This window comes from Macaca mulatta, chromosome 6, assembly GCF_049350105.2.
Source record: "Macaca mulatta isolate MMU2019108-1 chromosome 6, T2T-MMU8v2.0, whole genome shotgun sequence".
Classification (NCBI taxonomy): Eukaryota; Metazoa; Chordata; class Mammalia; order Primates; family Cercopithecidae; genus Macaca; species Macaca mulatta.
In genome coordinates, this window is record NC_133411.1 from 42134717 (window position 1) to 42147770 (window position 13054).

Here is a 13054-nt window from a genome sequence, read left to right on the forward strand (position 1 = left end):
AAACCGGTACCAGCCACTGCAAACACGTGGCAAAATGTAAAGACCCTCGATGTGAGGAAGAAACTGCATCAACAAATGGGCAAAATAACCAGCTAACATCATAATAACAGGATCAAATTCACACATAACAATATTAACCTTAAATGTAAATGGGCTAAGTGCTCCAATTAAAAGACACAGACTGGTAAATTGGATAAAGAGTCAAGACCCACCAGTGTGCTGTAGTCAGGAGACCCATCTCACATGCAGAGACGTACATGGCTCAAAATAAAGGGATGGAGGAAGATCTACTAAGCAAATGGAAAACAAAAAAAGGCAGGGGTTGCAATCCTAGTCTCTGATAAAACAGACTTTAAACCAACAAAGATCAAAAGAGACAAAGAAGGCCATTACATAATGGTAAAGGGATCAATTCAACAAGAAGAGCTAACTATCCTAAATATATATGCACCCAATACAGGAGCACCCAGATTCATAAAGCAAGTCCTTAGAGACTTAAAAGAGACTTAGGCTCCCACACAATAATAATGAGAGACTTTAACACCCCCCTGTCAACATTAGACAGATCAACGAGACAGAAAGTTAACAAGGATATCCAGGAATTGAACTCAACTCTGCACCAAGCAGACCTAATAGACCTGTACAGAACTCTCCACCCCAAATCAACAGAATATACATTCTTCTCAGCACCACATCGCACTTATTCCAAAATTGACCACATAGTTGGAAGTAAAGCACTCCTCAGCAAATGTAAAAGAACAGAAATTATAACAAACTGTCTGTCAGACCACAGTGCAATCAAATTAGAACTCAGGATTAAGAAGCTCAATCAAAACTGCTCAACTACATGGAAACTGAACAACCTGCTCCTGAATGACTACTGGATACATAATGAAATGAAGACAGAAATAAAGATGTTCTTTGAAACCAATGAGAACAAAGATACAACACACCAGAATCTCTGGGACACTATTAAAGCAGTGTGTAGAGGGAAATTTATAGCACTAAATGCCCACAAGAGAAAGCAAGAAAGATCTAAACTTGACACCCTAACATCACAATTAAAAGAACTAGAGAAGCAAGAGCCAACATATTCAAAAGCTAGCAGAAGGCAAGAAATAACTAAGATCAGAGCAGAACTGAAGGAGATAGAGACACAAGAAACCCTTCAAAAAATCAATGAATCCAGGAGCTGGTTTTTTGAAAAGATCAACAAAATTGATAGACTGCTAGCAAGACTAATAAAGAAGAAAGGAGAGAAGAATGAAAAGATGCAATAAAATAATGATAAATTGATATCACCACCAACCCCACAGCAATACAAACTATCATCAGAGAATACTATAAACACCTCTACACAAATAAAGCAGAAAACCTAGGAGAAATGGATAAATTCCTGGACACATACACTCTCCCAAGACTAAACCAGGAAGAAGTTGAATCCCTGAATACACCAATAACAGGCTCTGAAACTGAGGCAATAATTAATAGCCTACCAACCAAAAAAAGTCCAAGATCAGACGGATTCACAGCTGAATTCTACTAGAGGTACAGGGAGGAGCTAGTACCACTCCTTCTGAAACAATTCCAATCAGTAGAAAAAGAGGGAATCTTCCCTAACTCATTTTGTGAGGCCAACATCATCCTGATACCAAAGCCTGGCAGAGACACAACAATAAAAAGAGAATTTTAGACCAATATCCCTGATAAGCATTGATGCAAATATCCTCAATAAAATACTGGCAAACTGAATGCAGCAGCACATCAAAAAGCTTATCCACCATGATCAAGTGGGCTTCATCCCTGGGATTCAAGGCTGGTTCAATATATGTAAATCAATAAATGTAATCCAGCATATAAACAGAATCAAAGACAAAAAACCCATGATGATCTCAATAGATGCAGGAAAGGCCTTTGACAAAATTCCACAGACCTTCATGCTAAAATCTCTCAATAAATTCAGTATTGATCTAACATATCTCAAAATAATAAGAGCTATTTATGACAAACCCACAGCAAATATCATACTGAATGAGCAAAAACTGCAAGCATTCCCTTTGAAAACTGGCACAAGACAAGGATGCCCTCTCTCACCACTCCTATTCAACATAGTGTTGGAAGTTCTGGGTGGGGCAATCAGGCAAGAGAAAGAAATAAAGGGTATTCAATTAGGAAAAGAGGAAGTCAAATTGTCCCTGTTTGCAGATGACATGATTGTATATTGAGAAAACCCCATTGTCTCAGCCCAAAATCTCCTTAAGCTGAGAAGCAACTTCAACAAAGTCTCAGGATACAAAATCAATGTGCAAAAATCGCAAGCATTCTTATACACCAATAACAGACAGAGAGCCAAATAATGAATGAACTCCCATTCACAATTGCTTCAAAGAGAATAAAATACCTAGGAATCCAACTTACAAGGGATGTGACAGACCTCTTCAAGGAGAACTACAAACCACTGCTCAGTAAAATAAAAGAGGACACAAACAAATGGAAGAACATTCCATGCTCATGGGTAGGAAGAATCAATATCATGAAAATGGTCATACTGTCCAAGGTAATTTATAGATTCAATGCCATCCCCATTAAGCTACCAATGACTTTCTTCACATAACTGTAAAAAATTACTTTAAGGTTCATATGGAACCAAAAAAAGCCCATATTGCCAAGACAGTCCTAAGCCAAAAGAACAAACCTGGAGGCATCATGCTACCTGACTTCAAACTATACTACAAGGCTATAGTAACCAAAACAGCACGGTACTGGTACCAAAACAGACATACAGACCAATGGAACAGAACAGAGCCCTCAGAAATAATACCACACATCTACAGCCATCTGGTCTTTGACAAACATGACAAAAACAAGAAATGGGGAAAGGATTCCCTATTTAATAAACGGTGCTGGGAAAACTGGCCAGCCATAAGTAAAAAGTTGAAACTGGATCCCTTCCTTACACTTTATACAAAAATTAATTCAAGATGGATTAGAGACTTAAATTTTAGACCTAATACCATAAAAACCCTAGAAGAAAACCTAGGCAATACCATTCAGGACATAGGCATGGGCAAGGACTTCATGTCTAAAACACCAAAAGCAATTGCAACAAAAGCCAAAATTGACAAATGGGATCTCATTAAACTAAAGAGCTTCTGCACAGTGAAAGAAACTACCATCAGAGTGAACAGGCAACCTACAGAATGGGAGAAAATTTTTGCAATCTACTCATCTGACAAAGGGCTAATATCCAGAACCTACAAAGAACTCAAACAAATTTACAAGAAAAAAAACAAACAATCCCATCAAAAAGTGGGCAAAGGATATGAACAGACACTTCTCAAAAGAAGACGTTTATGCAGCCAATAGACACATGAAAAAATGCTCATCATCACTCACCATTAGAGAAATGCAAATCAAAACCACAATGAGATACCATCTCACACCAGTTAGAATGGCGATCATTAAAAAGTCAGGAAACAACAGGTGCTGGAGAGGATGTGGAGAAATAGGAGCACTTTTACACTGTTAGTGGGACTGTAAACTGGTTCAACCATTACGCAAAACAGTGTGGCGATTCCTCAAGGATCTAGAACTAGAAATACCATTTGACCCAGCCATCCCATTACTGGGTATATACCCAAAGGATTATAAATCATGCTCCTATAAAGACACATGCACCGGTATGTTTACTGCAGCATTATTCACAATAGTGAAGACTTGGAACCAACCCAAATGTCCATCAATGACAGACTGGGTTAAGGAAATGTGGCACATATACACCATGGAATACTATGCAGCCATAAAAAATGATGAGTTCATGTCCTTTGTAGGGACATGGATGCAGCTGGAAACCATCATTCTCAGGAAACTATTGCAAGGACAGAAAACCAATCACCGCATGTTCTCACTCATAGGTGGGAACTGAACAATGAGAACACTTGGACACAGGAAGGGAACATCACACACCAGGGCCTGTCGTGTGGTAGGGGGAGTGGGGAGGGGTAGCATTAGGAGATATACCTAATGTAAATGATGAGTTAATGGGTGCAGCACACCAATATGGCACATGTATATATATGTAATAAACCTGCATGTTGGGCACATGCAGCCTAGAACATAAAGTATAATAATAAAAAAAAATACATGGCATGACATGACGTGCACAGAGCTAGTTTGTATTATAAGAAGATAGAGCATTACTCACCAAATCTTTCCCATGTGTGTTGGTGGGTTTGATAAACCCATATGGAAAATCAGTACTCTGCACCAAACTAGAGAGTTTTGAAAATTACATATGTGAGGAGAATTTTGAAAATTACATATGTCAGTCAAAGATTGATAATGAATAATTTGTGGAAAGAAATACTGAGTACTGGAACTGAGAAACGTAAATATTTTTCCAGGAAAATAAACTTATGAATGGTATTAACATAATAAAGACTATGTTAAAAGACCATGTTCCAAGCTACTATTACATGAAGCACACGCCCTGTGTTAAGCACTTCACCAGGGACTTTATATACTGTATGTCATTGAACCCTCAGAATACTACAACCCTCAGAGGTGGGTATTGTTTCTATTTTATTGATGAGTATGTTGAGCATCCAGAGAGATAAAATAATTTACCTAAAGCCCCATTAGTATTAAGTAGGGGGGAAACTGGCTCCAAACCCCATTGGGAATGGATGGCTACAAGGTGGAAGGTTAGGTAGGGGCCATTTAGAGACAGAGGGATAGAAGAACTGACTTTAAAAACATGGAAAAGAATAATGTTTGAAAAATACTTTATTGCTCTGACTTGTCCTGTTAACCGACACATGGATGTGGGGCCTTTAATCATTGTTCTCCATGGCCGTACCTCTTTGTCACTGGAAATTAAAACATATTTCTTTGGGCACCCTTTCCTAGAAGTGGCTTTTGAGTATTATTTTAGCTATAAGCCTATGTTAAATTGTAGTAGATTCTTTTTGATAGCCAGCATCACAAGACTGGCATAATGGAAGCCAAGACAGAAGCTGACATTAAGCATTGCTGTTAGCCTTCCAGTATCTATTCTTCTTCCTCCTCTAGAAAGAACCTCTGAATATTAGTCAGGCACATATCTATCTTATCTACCTCTCAGTCTTCCTCGCAGATATGTGAGGCCATACAAGTAAATTTGGGCCAAATGTGAGGTGCAGAGAAGGTAGTATTCAGCTTTCAGCTAGTGGCCTTAAAAAGAAGGAACTCTTTTTTCTAAATGTGCCTCCCTCCCTTTGATTGTAATACAGACAAGATGGAGCTATAGAAGCCATTTTGGATCACAGGTAAAAGCTAAGGTTTCCCCCTTAGCTGAAAAACCAACCTTCTCAATGGAGGTATTGCTGTAACTGCCCATTTGTTCTTTGAAATCCCGAGTCAGTTGAATGGTCCAGGCCACGTCATCGATCTTCCACAAGGATTCTTTGAGCAACTGTTGTAGGAAGTGGAAGTTAGATATGAATATGACAGTTTCATGTGCTTACTTGGTATTTTTTTGGTTACTTATCTTTTAAAAGTTTAAATCTATTTTAAACAGTATTATTACTTTTCCCATAAAATAATTAATTCCTTTGAAACTTTCCTGTTAGTTTATTCTAAAAAACATTTTATGATATGTTCTGAATTTGCATGGAGAATAAGATACACAGAATGTGGAAAAGCAACTTCCTTTTCTTCCTTTAAATAAACATTGCTAAAAGACCTAAAATAGAAACTAATCTAATCTGAAACTTAAATTTGGCATTTTTCTAGTTTTGATAGATTTGGAAAAACTCCATTTGTTAATATTAATTTAACTTATTACATACTTAAAAAAAAAAAAACCCAAACAGGATAGAGATTTTTGGAATCAAGAATTAAATGTCTTAAAGAACAGGCACATTTCAATGTACAGGTACATTTCTGCAAACTTCAACTCTAGTAACTAAAGATTCGTGGTTTTACCAATATCTATGAGACAGGGTCACATCAATCCTTTGAATCCATGTCCTTTTTCTTTGAACAATACATAGAAAGGTGTTCTTTTTTCTTTTTGACAAACACATTGCAATATATATATTATTTCTCCTATATTTTTTCAACTTAAAGCTTAGAAAAGGACACAACGCCAAACAAAACCAATGAAAGGATGTGTATGTATGCTCTTAATAGGAGCTCATTCATGGGTTCTTTAAAGAAACTAAACAGTTTTGGAAATTTAAGAGAAGAAGACATGGGCAGAAAGTTTTGGGGAAAAAAAGACCAGAAATATATTCAAAATTGGAAGAGGAAAAGGAACTGTTGTCAAGGCTTCCCATTAGAAAAAAAAATATTTTTCTCCCTAGTAGAGATAGTTATTTTAAAATGGTAGCAGAAGAAAATCTGGTGGGAATTTTGAGAGAGGGAATGGAACATAAAAGAACCATAAATATAGGAGAGAGGTGGATCCTAGAATTGAGGACCAGGAGAGTAGAGCAGTCACTTTCTTTTTTTTTTTTTTTTTAATTTATTTATTATTATTATACTTTAAGTTGTAGGGTACATGTGCATAACGTGCAGGTTTGTTACATATGTATACTTGTGCCATGTTGGTGTGCTGCACCCATCAACTCGTCATTTACATCAGGTATAACTCCCAATGCAATCCCTCCCCCCTCCCCCCTCCCCATGATAGGCCCCTGTGTGTGATGTTCCCCTTCCTGAGTCCAAGTGATCTCATTGTTCAGTTCCCACCTATGAGTGAGAACATGCGGTGTTTGGTTTTCTGTTCTTGTGATAGTTTGCTAAGAATGATGGTTTCCAGCTGTATCCATGTCCCTACAAAGGACACAAACTCATCCTTTTTGATGGCTGCATAGTATTCCATGGTGTATATGTGCCACATTTTCTTAATCCAATCTGTCACTGATGGACATTTGGGTTGATTCCAAGTCTTTGCTATTGTGAATAGTGCTGCAATAAACATACGTGTGCATGTGTCTTTATAGCAGCATAATTTATAATCCTTTGGGTATATACCCAGTAATGGGATGGCTGGGTCATATGGTACATCTAGTTCTAGATCCTTGAGGAATTGCCATACTGTTTTCCATAATGGTTGAACTAGTTTACAATCCCACCAACAGTGTAAAAGTGTTCCTATTTCTCCACATCCTCTCCAGCACCTGTTGTTTCCTGACTTTTTAATGATCGCCATTCTAACTGGTGTGAGATGGTATCTCATTGTGGTTTTGATTTGCATTTCTCTGATGGCCAGTGATGATGAGCATTTTTTCATGTGTCTGTTGGCTGTATGAGTGTCTTCTTTTGAGAAATGTCTGTTCATATCCTTTGCCCACTTTTTGATGGGGTTGTTTGTTTTTTTCTTGTAAATTTGTTTGAGTTCTTTGTAGGTTCTGGATATTAGCCCTTTGTCAGATGAGTAGATTGCAAAAATTTTCTCCCATTCTGTAGGTTGCCTGTTCACTCTGATGGTAGTTTCTTTTGCTGTGCAGAAGCTCTTTAGTTTAATGAGATCCCATTTTTCAATTTTGGCTTTTGCTGCCGTTGCTTTTGGTGTTTTAGACATGAAGTCTTTGCCCATGCCTATGTACTTTCAAATCATATATTGGATAAGAATCACTGATAGAAACCTTTAAAACATGCCAGTTCTCAGGTACCACCCCCAGAGATTCTGAATCTGGAAGGATGGAGATAGAAGGTAGAGGAGGTGCTGTGGAGAGATCATTGAAAACTGACTCTTCTAAGAAGCCATAGGTAATTCCTAGGTAGGTGCCTTATAAACTGAAAACCTATATTAAAAGCTCCCTATCTGTGGGCTTCTTCCCTCCTGCAAGTTTCTGAAGTCACATCTTTGTGAAGTCAATGTCCACCGCCTGTCTGCAATTTACTATTTCTGGGATTTGGTATCACCTGTAGTGCTGTTAGTTGTAAAGCTCCAAGAAGTTTATGGGTGAGAGAGGAAATTCGTTTTTGGAAATGGGATACAATGTGGCCGTTTGTTTTCTAGACATTAGGAAAAAGACATTAAGCCACAAATAGAAGAGGAAATACAGTTGTGTTTAGGGGCACGGAAGTGGAAATTATGTTAATCTGTGCTTCATTATGTGGCTGGTAAAAAAATAAAGTTGCAAGAAGTAAAAAGTTGAAAATTAGAGAAGATTTAAGAAAGACACAGGAAAAATATTGCTAAGTAAAATCTTCAAAACTGTCTGAAACTTACCCAAGTGGATTTAAGATTGTTGTCCAAATTATGGCAATTTAAAGAACGTTATCCTTAAGTGATCACTTATAACATTCTAGTTCTTTTCCAAAGAAAAGAAAAGGTTATTATTCTCGGGAATCTAGTTCCTTTAATTTAGGATGGGTAACTTTAGCTGATTTCATCATGCCATTATCAACAATTATTCTAGAAGCCAGCCTTACCTGAAGCAGCATGGTTTCCCATAGAACGGTACTGATGTTCTTTCCTAGAAACAAAAATTGATGTAATAATCGCAAAAAAAACCAAAAAACAAAAAACAAACACAAAAACCACCCCTAGACTCAAATTCTCCTGGCCAGGCCTCCAGTGGTGCTGGAGTTCAATTTTAAGCTTTCTTTTTGCTCATAATGCTTATCTGAAATCAAATATACTACATTGGCTAGGTAGAGAGAAGGTCTTCAATCCATCATAAAAATCTAGGCTTTCCGCTAATTTTGATGACTACTGAAATGACCATATTTTGATATTCTAACATGATTAATAACTTTTTAGAACAGTACTAAAATAGAATTTCTCTAGATACAAGAAAAAGACAAGCGCGAAAGTAAAAATTCCCGTTAAGAATGTTACCCACTAGGTCTTCTTGTAGTATGAATATTGGCAGAGAAACAGAACATAAGGAGTCAAGAAGAAAAAAATAGCTATCTACCTTGCATATCAAGTTCATTGTTTTTATTGCCTAAAATGAGCAATAATGGCTTTACACAGAGAAATGGTGCATCATTTCTTTATGTTCCTGCCCTGCTGGGTAAAGACCTGGCCCCACTCCCTCGTACCTTCCAGAGGCTGCAGAAGCTCAGGTAAACGTTTTTTCCATAGGTCTACCAATTTTGGGTGAATGATCTCAGGCAGTATCTTCAAAAGCCCTATTGCACCAGCCCCACGTAACTCCCCTAAACTGGCAGGCATAGATATTACCTGAAGGATAGAAGAGAAAGAGCTTATCAATTTCAGGGGCCTTTAAAAGGCCCACTTATTTTTTCCTTTTACCATTGTTCCAATTCCTTTGATTTCTGCATTGGATAATCTTTTAACAAATCATCACAGTCTGTTCTTATTTATTCTAGAATGAAGCTAATACTTAGCCCTTCTCCCATTTCCTTTTCCCTGAGGATGAAGGTGAAAAATACATGGAAAGCACCAACCAAAAATAAATGGAAAGAAGACTTAGATATATCAATTAATTAAATAAAGACACGAGGAAAGAGTGCTTGAGTAAATGATCCATATGGGGCCAAAGAGAGAGATGGGAAATCCAAACAACAGATGTGGAATTTGTTTGATGGTACGTACGAATGCGATTCAGTATATGCTCACTTTAAAATTATAAGTAAAGTTTAACAAGTATTTCAGAGTGGGAAGGTAATCGTGTGAATAATAAATACTCATGAATGTCACTAGTATAGCAGAAATTTATTATGCTTTTTTAGTGTTTCTTTTTGTTTGGAGTCTCCATGTAATTTATATTAGCATTTATTTGGAACTGAATTATCCTTATCAGCTTAAATTTGCTGTAGTTTGGTTCTTTGTAACTCACTCACCAGAAGTCTGGCCAGTAGCTGCTGTGGTGAAGGAAGTTTCACTAGAAAGAGAAAGCAATTTTCATCATCACTGTAGGGGTTAGAGATTGGGGTTGGGTTTAAGATCAAAGCACTGTAGCCTTCCTGGAAATGGATCCCTCATAATAGAAAAGCTTTTCTGTGTTTATGAATGTACAGACCAGCTCCCGTAGAGATGACAAGTGCTGTTGACTCCTTGGCACTGTGCTTCTTCTTCTCCTCTGCCATAATCAGGATTCTGATGATACTAAACAGGGGCTCCAGAGCTTCTGTGTATTCTGCAGGTACCACAAAGGTCAGGATCCTTGGCCACAGCACCTGTGGAAAATAGGGCAAGATGCAAGGATTACTTATTCTTTTCCATTACTTCTCCCTGGTCCTCACTAGATGTTTTTCTCTGATGTAGAAGCTTTTATCCTGTTATTATTTTGCTTTTCGGGCCAAGTCAAGATGAGATCATTAAATGAAGCCTCTGCATAGCACATTCATTTTCAGGTGTTAGCCGTAGTGAGTGTTGGTCAGTGTTTCTCCATGGGGATGTTGCTGGAATGTGGGGCAGGACAATTCTTTGTCATGAGGGACTGCTCCAGACACTAGGGGAATGCTGGCATCCCTGGGCCCCACTCACCAAGTGCCAGTATTCCTCTTGTCAGTGTGACAACCAAAAATCTCCCAAGTACTTCCCAAAACTCCAGGATTGGAGTGTGACTGCCCCAGTGAGAAGCTTGGGAGAGGATAGTGAATGGGCTGCTACTGTCCTCTGTGCTTCAGGCTCTGACCTGCCTGCTCTGGAAGTCTGAAACATTGTGTTTCTTTAGTATGTTTTATATCCTTTAGAAAACTCTCTTGTGGTAATGGAAACCTTGGTGTCAACTTGTACTCTTCTCTCTTCTTTGTCATCTATATTTAATCACCAGACTCAGTCTTTTTTTCATTGTGAGATCTCTTGTGCCCTTCCATGTCTCATTTCTATTGTAATGACATTGCTGTAGTTCCTACAAGTTGCATCTGATCTCCTAGACAGTCTCTTTGCTGTTAGTCTACTCATGTGTGAATCTACTGATTCCCTACAATTATCATTTTAAATGTTTAGCTCTTGCTTAAAATTCTCACTGGTTTATCAACCATAAGGTAAAAATTTGGCATTCCAGGCCCTTTAGGGTTTGACCCTAGATTATTTTTTTCATCATTTACTTCTATATCAAAAAGTCTTAAACTTTAGTATGTATCAGAAATATTGGAACTTAGTTGATTGTAGACTTTTGGTCTCTATGTCCAGTTTTGCTGATTTAGTAGGTCTGGTATGTGACCTGGAAATCTGCATTTTAAGTAAATATCTCAGATAACTCAGGAACCACATATCATCCTAGATGAAGCCTCTGATCTACTACTTAAATGGTGTGGTCTGTTGTTTGTCTTCTGATTGTGCTATGTACTTCTGGGCACTACAGATTTTAAGGCTCTTCCCCTTGAGTTTCAAATGAATCAGGTCTCCAGTGAGGCCTGAGAATGGCTGCTTTTAACACTTTCCCAGATGGAATAGGGTAAGTTGGCATTGGTTGCATTAAAACCACTACTTAGTATTACCGTATGCATTAGAGGAAGAAGAGAAATCATATACTAATATTATATATATAAATTGTCATGAACTATCCAGATGTAAGATACTTTATATTAATTATCTTAATTAATTCAACATCTGTTTTTGAGGAAGCACTATGTGCTGGACACAGTATTGCCATACACCTCCTCTAGTCAGAGCATCAGGAAGCTGATGACAAATGGAGCACAAACTCATGCCTTTATTCTTACACAGACTGGACTTTAAGAAGGTGATCAAAGTAACTGTAAGTGGTGACAAAAGACCCCTTACCTGAGGCATTCCAATGACCAGTGGGTCCAGGGTTTTTAAGACCTCAAGGCTTGTTTCTCGGACAGATTCCTCTTCCTTTTCATTCTCATGAAAGTTAGTTTTCACTGGTTTCTCCTTTAAGAAAGGTCAAACAGGTGACTTGTTAGCGACTCCTAAGGTTAGTCTCCTCTGTCTTTCCTTGGGTGCATTCTCAGACTCTGGAGTAAAGGATGTAGTCCCCCAACTTAAGTGGCTCATGGAACCTAGAAACCTAGAATTCCTTGGAGGAATTAGTTGGGAAACACATCCCTTGCTAAAAGAGAGAAACAGAAATTGTGAGGCTCCTTTAACTGCAGATATCCCCTCTCTTTCTCAGACCTTTGTCATTGTCTTCAGGGCAAAATTTTCAAAGCGTGCTTCTTTGTGGAGGGAACTGTGATTTCAGTTGCAACTAATTTGCTAAAATCACAGAGATCATAAGCGCATATTTTTCAGTCAATTGATCCAAAGAAAGCTGACCTCAGTTGCTGTGGTCTGAGTGTTTGTGTTTTCCCAAAATTCGTATGTTGAAATCCGAACGCCCAAGGTGATGGTATTAGGAGGTGTGGTCTTTGGAAGATGATTAGGTCATAAGAGAAAGGCCCTCGTGTTTGGAATTCATGCCCTCATGAAGGAGACCCTGGAGAGCTAGCTATTCCCTTCCACGGTGAGAAGGCACCATCTGTTAGGAAGGAGACACTCATTGGACAGTCTTGGACTTCCCCGCATCTTGAACTGTGAGAAGTAAATATTTTCTGTTTATAAACCATCATTTCACGGTATTTTCCTTTATATATGGTGAGTGTTTCTAAAGGATTTTAAAAGCCTGCTCCATCAGCATACAGCTTTTTCTCATTTATATAACAGATACATTTCTGTTTGTGCACAGCAAAGGGTTAGAACCCTAATACACTTGTTTATGATTTCAGAAGTATGCTGTTTTAGAAATGCACTTCATAGAACTTACTTCACTGCTCCATGGTATTTTGCTATAGCAGCCTGAATGAACTAAGACATCATTGCAGCAAGTATTGATATCTCTTTTGCTTTCTCTGAAGCAATCCAGTTTCTGTGCCCCTCTCCAGACAATCCCAATCCAAGCTTTTGGTGGCTAGGTTAACTTAGAGAAAACTGATTTAACCTATCTTGTGCTTATTGTAAGTTAGAGGTCATTTTAGAAAAAAAAAAAAAAAAAAAAAAAGAACTGAGAAAACTAGAGGCTGTAAAAAATATCAGCAAAAGTGACAAGATTAAAATATTACTTCCAAATCAGTTATTTAATTGAACTCTAGTCATTTTTATTTTTTTTACAATGTATTTTTTTTACTCTACTCCTGTGAC

The 13054-nt window shown here is 37.9% G+C and overlaps 1 protein-coding gene across 1 annotated transcript in view; it reads right to left on the minus strand.

Annotated features, from left to right (window-relative positions):
* MROH2B (maestro heat like repeat family member 2B) overlaps positions 1-13054 on the minus strand; it is a 73994-nt gene that overhangs the window by 42719 nt on the left and 18221 nt on the right. The window contains exons 13-18 of the mRNA XM_078004356.1: positions 11696-11809; positions 9984-10140; positions 9805-9845; positions 9040-9181; positions 8425-8468; positions 5345-5452 (exon numbers count right to left, since the gene is read on the minus strand). Coding sequence (XP_077860482.1) covers positions 5345-5452; positions 8425-8468; positions 9040-9181; positions 9805-9845; positions 9984-10140; positions 11696-11809 — 606 coding nt within the window. The remainder of the gene's footprint in view (positions 1-5344; positions 5453-8424; positions 8469-9039; positions 9182-9804; positions 9846-9983; positions 10141-11695; positions 11810-13054) is intronic.